Source organism: Monodelphis domestica, chromosome 7 (assembly GCF_027887165.1).
Source record: "Monodelphis domestica isolate mMonDom1 chromosome 7, mMonDom1.pri, whole genome shotgun sequence".
NCBI classification, from domain to species: Eukaryota; Metazoa; Chordata; class Mammalia; order Didelphimorphia; family Didelphidae; genus Monodelphis; species Monodelphis domestica.
In genome coordinates, this window is record NC_077233.1 from 285,879,143 (window position 1) to 285,899,621 (window position 20,479).

Sequence of the window (20,479 nt, forward strand, 5' to 3'; positions counted from 1 at the left end):
ATACCTTTTCTAGTAGTTCAAGCAAGAGATGATGAAATTATAAACTAAAGTGATAATAATGGGACTGGAAAGATCCAAGGAGCAATAGGACAGGTCCAAGAGATATATCAAAGAGAATCCTGCCCAAGGTGACATATTAAAAATTTTCACATTTTTTTTCAAAGAGTGATGACTGCATGAACTTTATTACCGGTACCTTTATTTTTTCCCTTTTTTATTTAGAATATTTTTCCATGGTTATATGATTCATGATCACCCCCAGTCTTTCCTCCCCCCTCTTGAAGCTGACAAACATTCCACTGGGTAATACACATATCATTGTTCAAAACCTATTTCTGTGTTATTTGTATCCGTAGTAGATGATCCTTTAACGTCAAAACCCCAATCACATCCCTATTGCACTACATGATTGGATCACATATTTTTCTAATGCACTTCTGTTTCCACAGTTCTTTCTCTGGATGTGGGTAGTGTTCTTTCTCCTAAGTCCCTCAGGATTGTCCAGGATCACTGCATTGCCACTAATGGAGAAGTCCATTACATTTGATTGTGCCACAGTGTATCAGTCTCTGTACAATGTTCTCCTGGTTCTGCTCCTTTCACTCTGCATCACTTCCTGGAGGTCTTTCCAGTTCACATGGAATCCCTCCAGTTCATTATTCCTTTGAGCACAATAGTATTCCATCACCAACATAGACCACAATTGGTTCAGCCATTCCCCAATCGAAGGGCTTCCCCTCATTTTTCAATTTTTTACTACCACAAAGAACTCGGCTATATTTTTTCCTTATTATCTCTTTGGGGTACAAACCCAGCAGTGCTATGGCTGGATCAAAGTCTTTTAGCACCCTTTGGGCATAGTTCCAAATTGCCCTCCAGAATGACTGGAGCCATTCACAACTCCACCAGCAATGCATTCATGTCCCAATGTTGCCACATCCCCTCCTACATTTATCAGTTTCCTTTGCTGCCACATTGGCCAGTCAACTGCATGAATTTTAAATTAAGTTGTGCGCCTGTGACATAGCTCTTCCTTCTATTCATTCATGCTTCTTTTGAACAAACTGAGGGAGGTCTGATGCCTTCTCTTTGAACCCAAAGTAAGATCCCTCAGAAGATGACAGATTGTACACCTGCTTTAACTCCTTTCCGGGGCCCCTGAACTGTGCTATGTCTTTGAGGCGATTAAGAAGTGCTTTGTGATTTTTTCAGCAGAAGACAATTGACGTGAACTCTGTCTGAGGCAGCACAAATATAACATTTTAGCTGTGGCATTTGGTATAATCATTACCTGGAAAGTTTTTATATAGTAGCTTTAATTATTGATTATGACGATATCTCGATAGAATCCTGCCTCTACTGAGAAGAAACCAAAACTTATGCCTAATGAAAATAATATATTTGTTGTTGTCGTCTCTTTGGGGTGTTTACTGAGGGGAGAGAAGCTGGTAGTCTGAATGATTCATTGGAAAAGGCCAAGAAAGGTCATTTCTGCTTGTTTCCTATACCAAGTGCCAGGCGTATCTGCTCAGATCATCAATGTGTTGCATCTCAGACTAGAAGCAGGGCTTTCTCGAGAAATCCAAAGTTACTGATTTTTTTAATTAAACACACACACACAGACACACACACACACACAATCCTTTCTGTCTTAGAATCTACACCAAGTGTTGGTTTTAAGGCAGAAGAGTGGTAGGAATGAGGCAATGGGGGTTAAGTGACTTGCCCAGGGTCACTTAGCTAGGAACTATCTGAGGCTAGATTTAAATCCAAAATGTACTGTTTCTAGACTTCACTGTCTATCTAGTGACCCACTTAGCTACTCCCAGTTACTAAATTTCTAGTTAGAGTTCTTAGCAGGTTTTGACTATGGACCTCTGCAGATGTCCAATAAAAGACCTAGTTATTATCTGCGACATTCCTAGAGTTTAGACATGGCTAATTTGCCAAAATCAGGCATAACTGACATTTTTTAGACATCTTTCTTGACTAACAGGCCCACCTTTCTTCTTCCTCCTCCTCCTCTCTCTCCCCTTCATCACCTCTCCTTTCATCATTATTTTTGCATTTCAATAAAATAAAAAGAAAGCAAGGGTTACTCAGCAGAAGGAAGTGGTTTCCTATCTGTGCCTTACAGTTATGCCAGTATTTAGTCTACTTGTAACCGTATTTAAAGTGAGAATGTTAATCTACTTCTGATTCCATCTCAGTAGCTCTCATTATTGAAATATTTATTGGGATTGCCATAGATTGACTATAATTTAAGATAAAGTCACCCCGGAGTTTATCTTAAGGAGGCTTTCTTTTTCACTTTTAATACTGTTTATTCTCTCCTTCCACAATCAATCCGTAACAGTCATTTAACATTACCAATGCTTCCATTTTTCTAAATTTTTGGCAGCTTTCTTTCCTGCCAAATCTATTCATCTTAATGTTGCAGTAATCAGGACGTATTTTTGACATGGGGTTGAATACAGGAATGAATAGGAAGGGGGAAAAGCTGTTAAAGATATAGTGATTTTCTAAATTTCCTTTCTGTAGAGACCTCTCAGATAGTTATCGATAAATTAATTCCCTACTCATAATTTTTCCACATTATGCCCTCAATAGATAGAAAAATAGAAATAATAGAAAATATGATTTCCATTTCTCAGATCAGAAATTGAGGTTCCAACTCACTTAGCCTTTCTGGGGATCATATATAGAGGGGGGGAGTTGGAGTAAGGGAATGTAGCAATTCTCTCTAAGTGACTTACCCAGGGTTCCATGAGAATTTTTGTGCTGGACTTGGAGACTTCTTAATACAAAATGTTTTTTCATCTCATAAACTGATAAAGCTTTTAATGTGCCAGGCACTGAACTCACTGCTGGGGATACAATACAGTCAAGCAAGACAGTTCTTGCTCTCAAGAAGCTTACATTCTAATAGGGGAAGACAACATATAGAAAGATGCTTGGAAAACAATGGAGAAGCATGGTGGGATTTGGAAGCATAATGAAGGTCTAGACCCTGACAAAATAAGTCAAAAGCTCACCAATCAGAGCTAGGGTAACCAAGGACTAGAATCATAGGACCATGGTTTAGAGAGAGAAAGGAACTTAGGGAACTTTGGCCCAAGCCCTTCTTTTTTCCAGATGAGAAAACTGAGATATAGAGAGAGGCCAGGCGATCTGCCCAAAGTTCCACAGGATAGTAAGTAGCAAGATCCAAAATTGAACCTGAGTCTTTGTCTCTAAATCCAGTGCTTTTTTCCCCCCCAATGCATTGTGCTACCTCAAAATAGATGTCTTTATCTTTATAAACAGCCTCTTTAGGAGCAACTGGGTAGTTCAGTAGATTGAGAGACGGAGGTCCTGGGTTCAAGTCTGGCCTCAGACACGTCCTAGCTGTGTGACCCTGGGCAAGTCACTTAACCCCCATTGCCTAGCCCTTACCACTCTTCTGCCTTGAAGCCAATACACAGTATTGATTCCAAGATAAAGGTAAGGTTTTGTTTTTTTTTTTAAAGCCTCTTTATTCCATCTCTGTTTTAATTAAAAAAAAAAAACTAAAATGACTTCCTGATTAGAATTTTTTCTTTAAACTCTTACCTTCTGTTTTAGAATGGTATCAATTCTAAGGCAGAAGGTAAGGGCTGGGCAATTAGAGTTGTGACTTGCCCAAGGTCATACAACTAGGAAGTGTCTGATGCCAGATCTGAACCCAGATTCTAGACCTAGTGCTCTATTGACTGTCCTACCTAGCTGTCCCTTCTGATTAGTATTCTGACATAAATAATTGATCCAATCATTTAGGAAAGTGAACCCAAGAAATTGCATGTTTTCTAGGCTCAATGAAGATTTCTTTAACCCTCAGAACCATTATGTCTTAAAGGTTAGCATTGGGCCTGAATATGTAGAAAATAGATATTTTTTTCTTTCTCCTATTTGAAGATAATTGGGAAGGGTGCTATTTTTTTAAGTTTTTTTTTTTTTTTAAGAAGCGCATTGCATGTAGCAGCACCTTCTGTCCGGGCTGTATATTCTATATTTTCTGGAGCACTAATGTGGAAAAATGGTTTTATCTGTCAATCAATAAATAAGCTTTATTAAGCTTCTACTATGTGTCAAGAACTCCTTGCTCTTAAGGAGCTCATAGTCTGTTGGAGTAGATAATATGTAAAAAGCTCTCTCGATATACATAGGATACATACAGGATAAGATCCCAAAGAGGATACATTGGAGATGATCAACAGAAACAATGTACCAGCATTTACAGGGGATCAGGAAAGTCTTATTCTAGGAGGTGGGCTTTTGGCTGCAACTGAAAGGAAGCCAGAGAGGTTGGGAGAAGGGAAAGAATTCGGGGCATAGGAGATAGCCAGTGACAATTCCTGGGTATCTTATACCAGGAACATCCTGGTGGACAAAGGTACAAGAAGGCTGGAATAGTGGGAGGGGCTTATAAAGGGCTGTGAATGCCAAATAGAGCATTTCCTATTTGATCCTGGAGATAACAGGGAGTTACTGGAGTTTATTGAATGGGAGGGTATTATGGGGAGTCTTTACGTTATTACTCAAAAGTTGGTGGAAGGACAGGAAATAAAAACAAATCAGATGACTCAGATGATGTGTTTCTTTTAGTCTGTTATGTAGGAAGGATGGAAAAGGAGACTGTAGAAAAAAGCAATTATTTCTGGTTCTGGCAATGAGAAGGGTGAGTTACATCTTGACCACTCTGGTGTGTACACACACTGGCTCACTCTCTGTCTGTCTGTCTGTCTGTCTCTCTCAGTTGACACATATATCCATTGATCTTGAAATCAAAGTTCAAAATGAGATCATTTTTTCCCTCTTTCTTTGATGTAGTTTATGTAGTCTGTTGACATTTTGAGCTATAAATTCATTTTATTTCCTGTGACTTCAAAATGGGGGGCCATGGACCAAAGCCAAGGAATTTCATGATCACCTAGTCAGAGGTTAGAACTGTGGTTCTCCCTTTCCTGGCTAAATGTAGAATTTGTCTCCAATACAACCATACGTACCCTTACTCCTCAATCCTTTCTTGTTCTCCATTGCCATTCTCTATGCCCTTCTTGCTCTCCAGCAGTCACTGAACCTCTCAGAAGTTCACATCTAACCCCTACCTTACAGAGGAGCTATACAAAATGCCCCTCTCCCAGCATGTGTGCCCCTTCCTTTCAGAACCTCCCTCCCCGCCTTGCATATCTCCTAGAGCCTGCAGATACTCTGTGGCATCTGGCTTTAACTCTTCACTCTCCCACACCCCACACTCAATCACTTGCCAGGTCTTGGCATTTTTACCTCCTAGACAGCTCTGGCATCCCTTCCCTTGCTTTCTCCTCATAAAGCCCCAACTCCAGCTCAGTTCTCATCGCCTCCCACCTGAAGTGTGGCAATCGCTTCCTAATTGGTCTCCTTGCCTCAACTATTTCCCCTTTCCAGTGCATCCTTCTCCCAGCAGCCCAAGTGCCTTTCCTGAAGTGCTGGTCTGAGCCGGTCACATCACTCCTATTCAGTAAAGTCCAGGGGCTCCCTGTCGACTGTAGGTAGGATCAAATACTATTTCATCTTTAAGCTCATCCTTTTCAAGCTCTTTTCCTATCCGTTGTAGAGTGTACATGCTTATAAAGAGAGTTAGAGGTGTCAATTTACAAGAAAGAATAGACATTCTGGGGACATGGTCAAAGTCTTTCCTTATAGCAGGAATATATGATAAATGTATATGTATAATCTAAAGGCAGGTCATTAGTTGTATTAAGAAAGAAGTTATTTTCTTTCGTGGAATTCTCACCACATGCTGTCTAAACCTTGTTTTCAATCCGATTCAAAACTGCTAAGCATTGGGGGGGGGGTTCTGTTATTTCCTGCCTCCCCCTTTTCTTTGGCTGGTTCTTGTCTTCTCTTTTTTCCTCTTTCCTCTCCTCCCCTCGGTCTGCTCTCCCCAGTTCCGCCTCCTACTTTGCCCCTCATGCTTTGCCTGGATGCCCACAGAGCATGCTGTGACAAGTCTAACTCCACCCTGTGAAAGAACTGAAGGCTTTGGGGAATCTCCAGTGACTGAACTCTTAACTACTGCTGGTGCGTCGCCCCGCGCCTGGGTGCAAAGGTGCTACTTCCCCAGCAGCTGCTAGCTAGCGTGCACTTCTCAAGGGCGGGCGGAATCCTGTTCACATGGCTGAGATGTGATTCGTCCACTTCGCAGAACTTTCCCCTTAAAATCTCCACACGCCGCCGACGGCCCGATGTGCACCCGGGAGCTTTTTTTCTCGGGTTCTTTTTTTCTGTGGAGACATTGACTTGCAGCTTCCCAGAGTGCATGAAAGCTATCTTCTAGTCTGCAGCGAGTTACACTGACACCATGACCTCAGAAGCTGAAGAATCCAAGGAAGGTATGTTGGGGGGGGCGGTAAGGGGGGGCATCTGGAAAAGGTGGTGGCAGCCTGAGTTTTGAAACAAACTCTCCAGATTTTCTCTTTTGGAGAAAATCTGTTTTTTTTTGGTTTTGCAGCCAAAATAGTGGAGAAGAATATGGATCTGGTGTTCATTTTTTTAATATGCAGCCATTTAGTGGAGATGGGGAGGAAGAGGGAAGGGGAGAGACCTGGCCCAGACTCTAGAGGCAGGGCTGCTCTTTAGATTTCTCTGGAAACAAAATAGCCGAAGAATTGACTCCAAGAACTAGGAACTTGTTTGTGAAATGGCAGCAACACAGCAGAGGGCTGGATCCCCCTGGAAGAAAGATGGCAACTGCCAAAGAAGTCTTTGGAAAGCAGAATGGTTGTGATTCTTAATGAAAAGGGAAACTATGAGAGAGAGAGAGAGAGAGAGAGAGAGAGAGAGAGAGAGAGAGAGAGAGAGAGAGAGAGAGAGAGAGAGAGAGAGAGAGAGAGAGAGAGAGAGAGAGAGAGAGAGAGAGAGAGAGAGAGAGAGAGAGAGAGAGAGAGAGAGAGAGAGAGAGAGAGAGAGAGAGAGAGAGAGAGAGAGAGAGAGAGAGAGAGAGAGAGAGAGAGAGAGAGAGAGAGAGAGAGAGAGAGAGAGAGAGAGAGAGAGAGAGAGAGAGAGAGAAGTGAAAGATCTTTATTTTGGACTCATGCATTTATCTGCTAACTTCCCTCTCCTAATGGGGTACATGGGGGGAGGGTGGAGAGATGATAAGGGAAGAAATGGGAGGGAGATTCTGTGTGTGTGTGTTAGTACCGAGAGGAGTGTGTCAGTTTCCAACTTTGCCAAAGCAGAGGGTTTCATTTACTCCCAACCTGATGGAGTGACAGGCCTGGAAATTCGCCAACGAAAACACAATTATACACTCGTGTGAGTTGGGGAGTTTATTTGTGTGTGGAGAGCGAGTTTGTATGCTTTATTTCCTGAGACTGTGTACAAAAGACCCCTTGTGAGAGGTGGGGAGAGGAAAATCAGGGAGTAAGAAGCGAACCACTCTTCAAGCTGGTGGAACTTTTCTTTTAATGCCCTCCCCAGGGAAACTGGCAGATTGCCCAAAAATCCCAGCGCTGTTGGCAATCCGCTTTGGCCGGCTGCGAGGGACCAACAGTCTCTATTTGGGGAGAGGTTAACTGGAGAGAAAAAGCCTTTGAGAAACTGGATTCCCTCCCTCTGTTGTGTGCCTCACTCCCTTCCCCCACTAAGGTTAAGTGCTTTATAAAGTCATTACTGTGGCCCTGAGCTTACCTTATTCTGCCTGTGGAGGGGAGCAGGCAATAAAAAGGGTGCTTGTTGGGCAGGAAGACAGAGCTGGCTTTGAGTCAAAGTGCGTGGCTGTGAGTAAGGACCTGAGTCTCCTGCCTGAACCTACTACTCATGGGAGGTGGAGCGGAGGGATGTCTGTACAGGGTCGCTCCTAAGATCGTTCTGGGGAGACTGGGGAGTGAACAGGGCCCTTTTCTCTTCCCTGCTAACTGCACAAGTTACTAGGAATGCACGCAGGAGGCAGAGTAAGGAAGATAACCGAGAGGGAGCAGCTCCTTAAATCTCTAATCAGTCAGCGAGCGTTCATTGACTAGTCCCTGTGTGCCGCCGGCGCTACATCCTGGGGAAATCAAAGCCCGAAAGCTCAATCTCTGCCCGCAAGGGGGTTATAGTTGGCGGAGGGTGCTAAGTGGCCCATTAAAACAAAGGGAGCCGATCCCCAGTTCCCCATTTCGGGGCTCACTCTTTGAACGGCGGGGGAGGAGGGGAGCGAGTAGGATGCATTCTTTTAGCAACATTCACTTTCCACCTACCAGGGCAGGCAGTGGTTTGCAAGTTGAAGCACGAAAAGGCCCCTGAGTTACCCACAGGAAGCGCTAACACTCCTGTTAAGGGGACCTCCTGAGCTCTGAGAATCTCTTCCATTTTGGCTCGGCGCTTGATCCTTGGCATTCCGCAAACTCTCTAGAAGTAGCTTCGGTCCTTTTTACAGAAATGGCTGAAAAATGCCTGGAGGTGGCGGGCTTTACACGGATGGAAGCCCACATGGGATCCGAGGCTTTTATCATCCAGGTGGAACTGTTCTGGCTTCTGCCAAGAAGCTCCAACAGGAGTTCTGTGTCTCCATATCGGTGAGGCAGGGTGCTGGGTCAGAGAATTCCCCCTAGGGCTCTCCGAAAGGCGGAGCTGATTGTCTGCGAGTTGATCCTGGGTCACATCTCCGGGTGGAACTCTGGCAACCTTCTGCACACATGCAAACAGCCGCTGGCTCTCCCCCACCTTTTACCGTCTCGCCTGTCCAGCCATAGAGTCCATCTTGCGGGGAAATGCCCTGGAACCTCTTCCCTCTGATTTCTCGTCATGGGAGATAGTCTTCAGGCATCGTGCGGACTGTCCATGAGCGACTAGACTAGTCTGAGGGTGAAATATGAAGGCAGAAACGTACTCGTGCGCATGCCCGGGAGCAAGCTCTCATGCAGAAACTGAGCCACCTTAGCTAGCCCACGGAATTTGACCACTAGTAACCCATCGCTGTCCCCTTCCCTCTCACTTAAAAAAGGGGGGAGGGGTAATAGCAAAAGCACTTTGAGTTTGATAATGAAGCATGCAAGGGACGCCCAGGCCTTACATTCTGACTAAAGGCTAATGACTGTAACATGTCCGGACTTCCAATAAACATGGACGCGGGGAGTTCTGTCAGAAACCCACTTGGAAGAAAGGATGCAGGCTATTGGGAGGAACACACGCCACTTTGGCTTCAGAGAGTAGCCACAGGGCAGCTGTCGACCACATTCCTAGCGTGCATTTGCTTCTTACGGAATTAAGGCTTTTCCTTATGAAATCATCGAGAGTGGAGGCTAAGTTTACAGCAGCCAAGGCCCCGAAAGCTCTTGTTCTTGTCTGGAAATGTCCAAGAGCCTTGGAAGTAGCTTCCTGCCCCGCTGATGGCTATCTCCTGAATTAGACTCCCTTTTAATGTGGAGGCCCGTTGTATAGTTGTTGTTTACTGAAAGGAAGAGGTTTACAAAAGCCGATGAGTCTGGGGCACCTCACTAATGACATCCTCTTTTGGGTTGTCTTTAAAATTCTTTCTTATTTATCTTACATGCTGTGTGTGCAGGCACCCATATGCCCTCCTCAATGCTTTCCTCTGTTCATGATCTCTGATTTCTCCTCTCTGTTGACATAGTGTTTTTTCTCTGTGTGTGTGACCTTGGGTAAATCACTTCATAGAGTCATAGAGGAAACGTCCAGGGTTCAGTCTAGTCTAATTCTGTGATTTTACAAATGAAGAAACTCTCTCTTTTTTAATAGTTGTTTCTGTGTCTCCCCAGTTGGACTGTGAGCTCCTGGAGCAGGACGAATCTTGACCTTCTGGCTTTTCTTTATATTCTTAGGGCTCAGCACAGTGTCTAGGAGGCATTGCTCTCATTTTGATTACAGGATTTATTACTGAAAGCCTCTAGGCCAGGGGATCCTGACTTTCCTTTGTGTCACAGACCCCCTTGGCAGTCTAATGAAGCCTATGGACCCCTTTAAGAGTAATGCTTTTAAATGCATTAAATGAAGTCCTTAGGATTACAAAGGAAACAAATTATTTTTGAATAGAATTATTCAACTATCTTTAAAATGAATTCATGGACCCCAGGTTAAGAACCCTTTATATAGACCATCCCTTTATAGAAGAAATGATGAATCCCCAGAAGGGGAAGTAGAAAGAACCCTAGATTTCAATCGATAAGGACCCAAATTCAAATTCTGATTCTACAACTTACAGCATGGAAGATCTTGGGCAAGTCACCCAGCTTCTCTTCAGTTTCTAAATTTGTAAAATTACAGAATTAGACTAGATGATCTCTGGATGTCTCCTCCAGCATTAATTCTATGAACCTGTGAAGTGGCTCTCTCTCTCTCTCTCTCTCTCTCTCTCTCTCTCTCTCTCTCTCTCTCTCTCTCTCTCTCTCTCACACACACACACACACACACACACACACACACACACACACAGAGTGGCAGAAATAGGGGTTCAACATTCTCCTATTCCACTGTAACTTGTTTTACACTCTAAGCACACAGCCAGTTACAGCACAGATAAACAAAACATACATCCCACCATTGAGAGAAAAGCCTCATTGAAGGAGTCGAGGTGGGGCTTGGAGGGACCAGAAAGAATTGGGTAGAAGGACACAGAGCAGCTATTCAGAGAAAGACTAGAAAGGAAGTGGGCTGGTTGGTTTAGCTCTCTTTAAAAATGGCATATGTTTGGTTTGAACAAAAAGAGCTGTCCAGGTGCCACCTAGGAAGATGGGCAGCTTAATTAAAGCAGAGGCACTAGGTGGCCAGGCACGAGCCCTCACATTTTTCTCCTGGACTCTTTTATCTTTGACCTTTTGAATGACTGATAATCATCAGACATTTATGTAGCCCCTATTGCATACCTAACATAAAAAACATGATCCTCAGGTATTATCTAGTTGTGGAAACAATACTTAACACATACAGACAATGGCAAGTATTAGAAGAAATTTGGTGAGTATTTAGTTGAATACAGGCAATAAAATATAACAAGAGTTCAGGGAAGGTGGAAACTGGGGTGATACAGGAATGAAGAGCTTCCTGGAGTAGGTGCAACTTAAAGGATTTGGACTGGCTGAGGGGAGAGGTGGAAGGTGCTGGGGCACTGTTCTTGGCTCACAAAGGCATTTTCTCTGGTAGGGCACTGGGTTTTCTATTCTGTAGCCTAGGCTGCAGCCTTAAGGCACACTTACCATGGATTTTGCCATTGCTTGTCAGCTAAGAGTCTGAGGCTTCCACCATTAATTCGATCAAGGGCACAGAGAGGAACCTGGCCCATGCAGCCAAAAGTCAAAGATCAGTGGTTAGAATAGGATAGCATTTGGAGGGTTTTCTGGGCCCTCCCATCATACCCCTCATTTTATAGTGTTTAAGATGAGTTCTCTAACTGGGCACCAGTTTTTGTTTTTTAAGAGTAAATTATTTCAGCCCCAAATAGATTTGAGCTTCAAAACTAAAACTGATTAGGCTTTGAAAAGGCTGAAGGCTCTCCTAGAAAGTGTGAGGAATGGAAATGACCATAGGAGAAGGGAAGGGCTTAATAGAGAATGCGTGTTCTTAAACAGCTGAAGAAACCCTGAGAAATCGATGTACAAGGACAAGACTCAGTCAAGTGCCTGTAAACTGCGGATAAGGATGCTCTGGGGCATCAGTTACCTCACATTTCAGCGTGGTTTGTTTTTTGGTTTTTTATTCCACCCTTCAAATTTCCTAATACCCCAGTGGGTTATTCAGATACCGATTATCCAGTTGATTGTTCCATTATGGATCCTGTCCAATCCCGGAGACAATCTGACATAGTGGATGGAATTCTAGCATTGGAGTCATCCAGAATTCCATGTGTGGATGCTGGACTTCACTTCAGTGTGCTCAGGTGACAACCTAGGACTTAATCCATTAAGTAGCTGGTTAAGATCTCCCTCAGAAGAGGGCAGCGGACATAACTTTAGGTTTCCCAATTGGTTCTCAGATTGAGAGAGAGGAGGAGGCTGAGTTTGAACATCTTCGATTAGCATCTCTCCCAGGCTTCCTCCAAGCCCCCAATACTCAGCCACTTAATCATGAACAACTGGATGACTGAAAAGGCTGGTCTGATCTGTCACAGCCCCCACCCACCACCATCTCTCCATTGCTCTGATCAGGGGTTCCATTTCTGGCGTTCTCTCTCCCTCTAGGTGAATTCATTTATTAAGGGAAATGAATAAAAAGTAGATCTCTCACAAAAAAATGAGGACCTAGTGATATATTGTATGGGGAGGGGGGCCAGTAATGTCCGGATAGTGATTTATCCATTTCCTTTTTCCATAATAAAAAACATTATATCTCTGCTTAAGTGATCACTAAACAAAACTTTTCTATTGATTCTTGATGCCAAAATAACATTAGAGTCCTTCATCTGATTTAATATAACTTTGTTCAATATGCATTACTAAGTATTACGTTGGCACTTTTTCTTCTACTCTGCTCCCCCCGCCAAAAAAAAAAAATCAGAGAGAGGAGGTGGAGTGTGAAGGAGGTTTTATATATAGGAGCATGCCCTATGTGAGACACTTGACACTTTCTGGGGCTGAATTTGAGGTCCTATATATATATTAAGCAGGAGGTGCAGCAGATGCTTATAAAAATAAAACTCTCAGACAAGCCATTAACTGATCTCATTGATTGCAGTGCTTTGTAGTCTAATATGTAAACAAGAAGCAAGCAGAAAACGTTTATTTTTTATGTAAAGTTTAAATTTTATTTAAAAATCCCTTGAGATGGCTTGCTAGGTAGAAGAAAGGGAAAGATATTTTCAGAAATGAAAATGATATGAAAATATCAATAATTTTTAAAGGATCCATTTAATATCTTCATAGGATAATAAAAAGTCTTTCAGAACCTGCTCTTCTCTACTACCTACCCGGTTTTCTCTTTGTTGGTGTTTCTTTATCAATACTTTCTTTATCAATTTTCTATTTCTCCTATAAAATATTTAGGAAAATTTCCAGTCTTTATGGAAAAGTTATAATCATTGAGAAGTTGTAGAATTCAGGTTATGTATATTCCACTTTCTAGGCAATAATTATGTTTCTAAAAAGGATTATGTTAATAGGATTGTGTAATGAAGTAATTGTAAATATATTAAGACTATTTAAGCCCTTACCTTCTGTCTTAGAACCAATTGGTTCTAAGGCAGAAGAGAGGTAAGGGCTAGGCAAGTGGGGTTAAGTGACTTGTCCAGAGTCACATAGCCAGGATGTGTCTGAGGACAGATTTGAACCCAGGACCTCCCATCTCTGGGCCTGGCTCTCAATCCACTGTGCCACCCAGCCACCCCCATATTAAGACTATTTGAAGAAATCCTTTGTAAATACCTTTGACCAAAAAATCACAACCAATTTGTTTTATATTTGGATTTTTGTATGTAAAATTTTTTTCAAGCAAGACAGACTTGTGTGAGTAGCTTGGCTGTTCAGTTTAAAGAATATTAAATATTTATCATGTAAAAATATTTTGTCCTGAAGGATATGGAAATAAATAAGACCCAGAGCCTACCCTCAATCCAATTCCAACCAACTTTGCTTGCTTACAGTATGGAACGTGCTGTACCAAGGGGTAGGGATGCAAAAATGAAACCAACAGCCTCTGCTCTCAGAACTTACAGTTTATTGGGAGGATATAACATATAAACAAATAAGTAAAAAAAGGTAATTTGCATAAGAGAGCACTAAAAAATGGGATTACGGGAATGGCTTTGTACAGGAAGTGACTTGACTTTAAAGGGGATTCTCTTCAAAGAGAGGGAAAAATTCACCCCAAGCATTGTGGATGCCATATAAATTCCCCATAAAAATATGGGGAAAAGAGAACCCAAAAATGAGTTTAGGGAGCAATTAGTAGGTCTATTAGGCTCTAATAGAGACTCTATAAAGGGCAATAATGTGAAATTATATGGAAAGATAAACTAGTGCCAGATTGTGGAGTTTATATTTTATCCTAAAGGCAACAGGAAGATATTGATCATGGTGAATAAAATTGGAGAGAACACAGAGAAGACAAATGGAGCTTTCACATACACTTAAGCTCAGGAGGTGGTGGATGGTGGGTGGTCCAGCAAATAGAGAGTGAGGAATGGGCATACACGAAGGAAGAAAAGCCAGGAGTGAGTAGTTTTGTGGAGCCTAGGAAAGAAAGAATATCCAAGAAGGGATCTGAAAGACAGCTGTCAAAAACTTCAGGGCCAGAGGGGTAAAAATAGGATGAGGACCTAGAAAAGGACACCAGATTTTGAAGTTGGTAACTTTGAAGAGAGTAGTTTCAGTTGAGTCCCATTACAAGAAGTTCAGAAGTGATGACAGGTAGGCAATTAATATAGGCATCTATTTCCAGGAGCTTAATTCTGAATAAGAAAAGGAATAGATGATACCGTGAGAGAAAGTAGTAGGGACAAATGCAGGGTTTTTGTTTGTTTTAACATGGAGAAACTGAAGTATCTTTCTAAGAAACAAGTCAATAAATATTGAACATGAAAGAATGGGGGCAGCTAGGTGGCTCAGTGGATTAACAGCCAGGCCCAGAGATGGACGGTCCTGGATTCAAATATGACTGAGGTCTTGAGAGACACTTCCCAGCTGTGTGGCCCTGGGCAAGTCACTTAACCCCTTAAACCCCTCTGCCTAGCCTTTTCCACTCTTCTGCCTTGGAACCAATACACAGTATTGATTCCAAGCCAGAAAGGTAAGGGTTTAAAAAAACAAAAAGACCAAAAAGAAAATGAAAGAATAAATAACTCAAGGGGGGAGGAGTTCCCAGGGAAGATGGAATAAGATCAGATCAGGGGCACAAGTAGCAAGATGGGCCTGAGTAAAGAAAAAGCCTACTGCTTTCTCACATTGGAACAAAGAGAGAAAAGGAATGATGAGATGTGTAATGGGGCAGAAGGGGATCACCTGGTGGCCTTGGTAGAGCCTTTCCTGAAAAGGGGGGGGGGGTGTCATAATAGTTTCTTTAGAAAGTTGAGATTAAAGAAAAATAAAAGTATTGCCATGTAGCAGTCAGGAGCAAATTGCAATTAAGTATATAAACGCATAGAGTATCTAATCAGTAGGGTTGTGTTTACTTACTCCAGCAGTGGCTTAGAAACTTGTCTGTAGGAGTGGAGAAGGCAGATTGGTGGAGATAACTCAGAGTAGAGATTTTGACATAGCTTAAATGATAGGACCTTTTAAAAGTCAAATAATTGAAGAGTAGAGCAGTGTATAGTAGAAATGGCTAACTCTAGAGGCCAGAGAATGATGGAAAAGGGGAAAAAGAGAGAGGGGAGTTAGTACAAGGACTATAAGTCACAGTGAATAAGAGAACGATTAAAGAGTAAGACCAGAGGAAATCTTATGGTGGAATGAGGTTGTAGGTAAAGAGAGGCACTTCCGAGTTCAGGAGTCTTTAGGTCATGTAGTGATAGGTGATGGCTAAGAAATGACTATCCCTGAGATTGCTGAATTGGAGTGAAAGTATAGTTTATAGGAATTGAGGTTGATGATCTGGAAGGCCAAGGTATTTGATGGAGCCTCAACATCTACCTTCTTAAGAATAAGGCCAAATATGAGGATGGGTGTGTGGGGAGGGAGGATCAGACCTGTGAGCCAAATACTGAACTCTTTAAGAAAGAAGGAAGAATAATCTAGAGATAGATAGATGGTTGTGACAGGCTAAGTAGGTCTTCAAAGGACTCGGAGAGGTTGTTAAATAATCGAAGCTATAATGGGCAAGTAATGTCTACTCCTCCTGGCCCCGGGTGCCAGGGGGCATGCAAGGAGGCCTTATTACTGAAGAGGGGGGGGCGGTGATTAAATGCTTTTTAGAGGATGCCAGGCTTAAGTGATTGCAAGAAGTTGGAAGAAACAAAGAAATCTAGAATAAGGGAACATTTGTTAACAAGACTGGAAATTCCAGAGTGCACCATGGTAGAAGAAGGCAAAGCAAAATCATAATTTGGGAGGGATGGGACTGAGGTAACAGGGATGAGAGGGCAGCGGATGATGCCTTGGCAAGCATTACCCTGAATTTCAGGAATTAGAAGTGAGAAGATGGTGGAAATGCGCTAGCCTCCAGATAGAGGAAGTATCCTTTGTTCACTTCAGTAATAAAGGGCAGAATTTGTTTGTTCTTTCGTAAGCACCAAGGACCTTAAAGGGGGAATGGACCAAAAGAATATCAAGTCAGGGATCTGGTGGGCAAAATCCCTGGTGATTAGGTCCCCAGGAGCCTTCCTGAACTCACACTTCAAACCATCTCCAGACTTACTCAGGTGGTGCAAATTCAGGAGCATATTTCAAAGACAGCTAAATTATGACTCCAGGTTAGTCTGGTGTCTCCGGTTTTAGTTCTGGATAAAGGCCCTTGAGTGTTTGAGCACACAACTATCAGAAGGGCTAACGTATTATCTTTCTCAGTGTGGTGAATCTGGGCAGTAGGTTCTAGAGCAAAGAGACTTCCACCTCCAGGCACCGACAAGGTTTGAAGTTAAAGCTCCATCCTCCCCTGTCCCGTAATGGCAAAGGGAAGAGTAAATGCTGGGGAAGAGGTTTGAAGCATTCGCTGTGGTTTCCCTAATCTGTACTTTCTGTGATCATGGAGGGCAGAAGCAGTGTTGTGTTCTCAGAATGTAAGAGTGGGAAGAATCCTCTCTGTCGAATGCCACCAGGGATTGTATTATAGAATACAAATGAAATGTGCACAAATAACTAATCAAATTAGAACATCCAAAGAGCATGACAGAAGGAAGCACAGAGTATTTTCAATAGGAAGAATCAGGGAAAACTGGAGGGGGAAGAATTAAAGGTAATCCTTGAACTGGAACAGATCTGGAAAAATTAGCTCAGGTAGTTAAGCAGGTACAGTGGAAAGAGCACTGAACCTTCAGTCACGGGACCTGTGTTTGAATGCTGACTTGGCTACCTGGGGGACCTTGGGTAAATCATTTAATGTCTCTGGGACTGGGGAAATGGGGAGCTGGAGAGGCTTTGGGCTGCATGGCCTCTAAGTGATTTTTCAGCTTGAGATCTACAATCCTGTGATCTTCTGTAACTTGGTGACTCTATTTCCACGAATTCTCTTATCTGGTGATTTCTCTTACTTCCATAGTAAAACATTTTCACCCTTTTCTTGTTTCAGGTAAATAGAAAAAATAATCACTTACCCCCCATCCAGAGAGGTGAGGACATCAGTATGTTTTCTTTAGGGTTCAAGGTTAACAATGAAAAGAATAATTCAAGGGGGAAAAAGGCCTTTGGAGTAGCAACTTAGGGATTCAGCTGGGGAAGTCATTCTGGCCTTCCTAGTGTGACAGCACATCCAAGGAGTGGTAGTATGCCGGCCCGGCTTCTAGGATGGGCAGAACTTATCATCAGGTCCAGGCAGAGTAGCGAGTCAGCTGATTAAAGAATTGCTGGCCTAAGAGAATAAGAAAGGTTTGAGGCATATTGATCACAGGCGGAAAGGACGGCAAGAAGGTTTGTTGGGAAATGTGGGAGTGGGCTGGGTGGACAGTAAGAGAAGCTCTAACTCAGGACGACTGCAGCTTTGCTGCGTGAAAATCGGAGGGCTGGATAAAATCCGCTTTCAACGCTTCCTAACCCCGTAGTTTGAGAGTGGAAAGGAGGCCGTGTAGGGGAAAAACAACTTGGCTTTTTCACTTCACATTTAGCCCAATGGTGAGAGGAATCCGCTTTAAGTAGGGAGACAGCAAAGAAGTGAAAGCAAGTGTTCATTGCTTATAGAGTACCATTGACCGGGGTCGTTATGGAGGAAGGGGAGACATTCTTCATGAGAGGCTAGTTCAGAGGGGACAAGGGAAAGGCGGTGATCCATGCCATTAGAGGATCATCAAGACATTCCCAGGAACTTTCCTGTCCAGAAAGTTCCCAAGTGACAGGAAGCAATCTCAGCATTGCCAACCTTAGATCACAAATCTCTTTTCCAAAGGCAGTTGTGCAGTTTCCTCCGAGCAAATAGCCATGCATTGATGAAGGACAGAAAAGCTAGGAGAAGCGTCAGTCTGAAAGAAGGGCCTCATCACTGCTGCTGCTTCATATTTACGTATCACAAATTCATACCAAGGACGAGAGCACCGAGAGAGATATGCGTAGAGTTTGGCTTTGTGGGTCTGCAGGGAAAGACTACCACGGCCATATTTAAAGGCTTCTATTCCCAGTGGGGAAATAAATGATGCGGCTGGCGTTTGTGTAATTGTCCTTTTTAGTGTGTGCTGTCATTTGAGCATTTAAATAGACTTTGCAATGACGGCTGCTTTTAAAAATAATTATGAATGATCTTCTTTTCTTCCATGAGGATGATGAAGCGAAGAGGTTGCATTCCTTGCAAACAACATAAAGTCTAGGCCCAGGGAAGCCTTTGAAACCATTTGCCAACATTAAGACGTTTTCAAAACCGCTGTAGACTGACTTCTTGCCAGGAGAATAAGATAAGAGAGGAGAAGGAGAAGAAATCCTTAAAGAGCTTTTCCAGCTTTAGATGCCTCCAAGACCTGCCCCATCCTTCTGTCAACTAACCTACCCTGGCCATATTTTCTAAAATGTGCTTCCGCGGCTCCTATTCCATATTGTTGTAAGGAAGAGGGAAGTTTGGGAGGTTTTGTAGAGGCCAACAAGGAAAAGATTCTGGAATTTTGCAGGAAGGGTTAAGCTATTACTCAGGGACTGCTGGATCTGGGGATATTTCCCTCTGGGGGTATCTGGGGAGTGTGGCTGCTTATCCTGAGTGCTTAGTCCTGCTTCCTCTCCTGCCTGCTGCCTTGTGTGCTATACTTCCTTGGAGAAGAACTTGGTGATCCTAAACCAACTGTCTGCAGGTCTAGTTCCTTTTGGATGTGGGATCTTTCCTGGGCCCTGCTAAACTTGCCACAGACCATTACCTTAAATACTATCTAAGGGGGTGGAGGGTTAGTACATGTTAGCTAGAACAGGGCCAGGGAATTGTAGGGGAGTGAGGAAAGATTAGAGCAGCCCAGCATCACTTTGAAGACTCTTCGTGAGGAGACATTTAGATTTGGGGGGAATTTAGTTAGTGGGATTAGCATTAGAGTTAGTCTGATTCCCTTGAACCCTTTCCTATGAAATTAAATACTTTCCCAGTTACTGAGTGGTCTGTGCGTTGATCTTAGATCAGGTTCTGCCCTGGTCTGCGTTAACTGCTGGTCTTCAACCCACAGTGTAGCATCTTGTTACTGGCCCAATCTAATCCATTTTATCCCATCCCCAACACCACCCGAGTACAGTATGCACCTTGTGACCAAAGCAAGAACTAGGAGCATCTTCTGGCCACCTGCTCTAAGCTCCTGTTGTCATTTACTAGCTTATCTCCTACCCCATCTTTCTTGACCATTCTCACTTTCTCTTTGCTACTATAATCATCAAATATATATCATGTCTGCTTAGCATAGAAAACTGTGCTAGGCACTGGGAGCTTTAAAGATAGATCTCTGCCTTTAAGGGATTTAGTTTTGGGGTGTGACAATATGTATTTGTAAAACCACACCGAGTTCTTCCTGTTAAGTATCAGATGAGAGTTAGAAACAAGACCCTGCGATATAAATTCAGAAATGAAGAATGATCACAGTGTAAAGACTCAAGACATTTGCTGAGTGCTTCCCAACTGTCTGGCACAGTGCTAGGCACTGGAATACAAAGACATAAATGAAAGTCTCTGCTCTCAAATTTGAAGACATTCTATCAGTGGAAAAAACCTGGAAATAGAAATATAGATACAAAATATCCAAAAAGTAAATACAAGGTAACTTTAAATATATAGGAAAACTCTAGAAGATGAAAGAGGACATCTGTGCAGGAGGAAGGCTTTGAGCTGAAGGATGCAGGGATGCTAGGTAGTCTAAGAAATGGATCAGAAAAGTAGTAATTACCAAAACTATCAATAAAATAGATTAGCTAACCAGGAACTAGTTCAAAATGTATGGCAAAAGACTAGATGACTTTGATAAATCCGTGAAAATTAGTTATTCAACATTAGTTATCCAACAAAAAACTGTTGATAAAATTGGATAGCAGTATAGTTTAAAAAAATAGAATCCATAACTGTTCATTTTCCACAATGGATAGAAAAGCATCTAAGCCACTTCAAGTAGAAAAAAATAGATGTCAGTCTTAATAAAATAAATAACTGACATAGTGAGTGGGGAAGACACTAAAAACAAAAGCTATGCATTTAGAATTAAATTTAAGTTGTAGAATAAAAGAAAGAACAGATTTTGTTTGAAGAAATCTTTGCAATAAACAGCTCTGATAGAAGTCTGACATCTAAAATCAGTAAAGAATTGACTCAAGTTTATGAGATCCATTCCCCAATAGATAAAATGCTAAAAAGAAAAATGTGAATTTGCAGAGATTTAGGAGAAAAAAACACTATTCATAAGCAAAGGATAAACTATGGGAGTGGAAACACCGAGGAAAAGCAACTGCCTGAA

The 20,479-nt window shown here is 42.5% G+C and overlaps 1 protein-coding gene across 4 annotated transcripts in view; it reads left to right on the top strand.

Annotated features, from left to right (window-relative positions):
• Positions 1 to 20,479, top strand: part of TNFAIP8 (TNF alpha induced protein 8) — a 138,021-nt gene that overhangs the window by 82,164 nt on the left and 35,378 nt on the right. Inside the window, exon 1 of one of the 4 annotated variants that reach the window (XM_007497835.3) lies at positions 6,049 to 6,392. The exons of the other annotated variants lie outside the window; for them this stretch is intronic. Coding sequence (XP_007497897.1) covers positions 6,362 to 6,392 — 31 coding nt within the window. The 5' untranslated portion in view covers positions 6,049 to 6,361. Of the gene's footprint in view, positions 1 to 6,048; positions 6,393 to 20,479 lie in introns of those variants that run through there. 4 annotated transcript variants of the gene reach the window in all.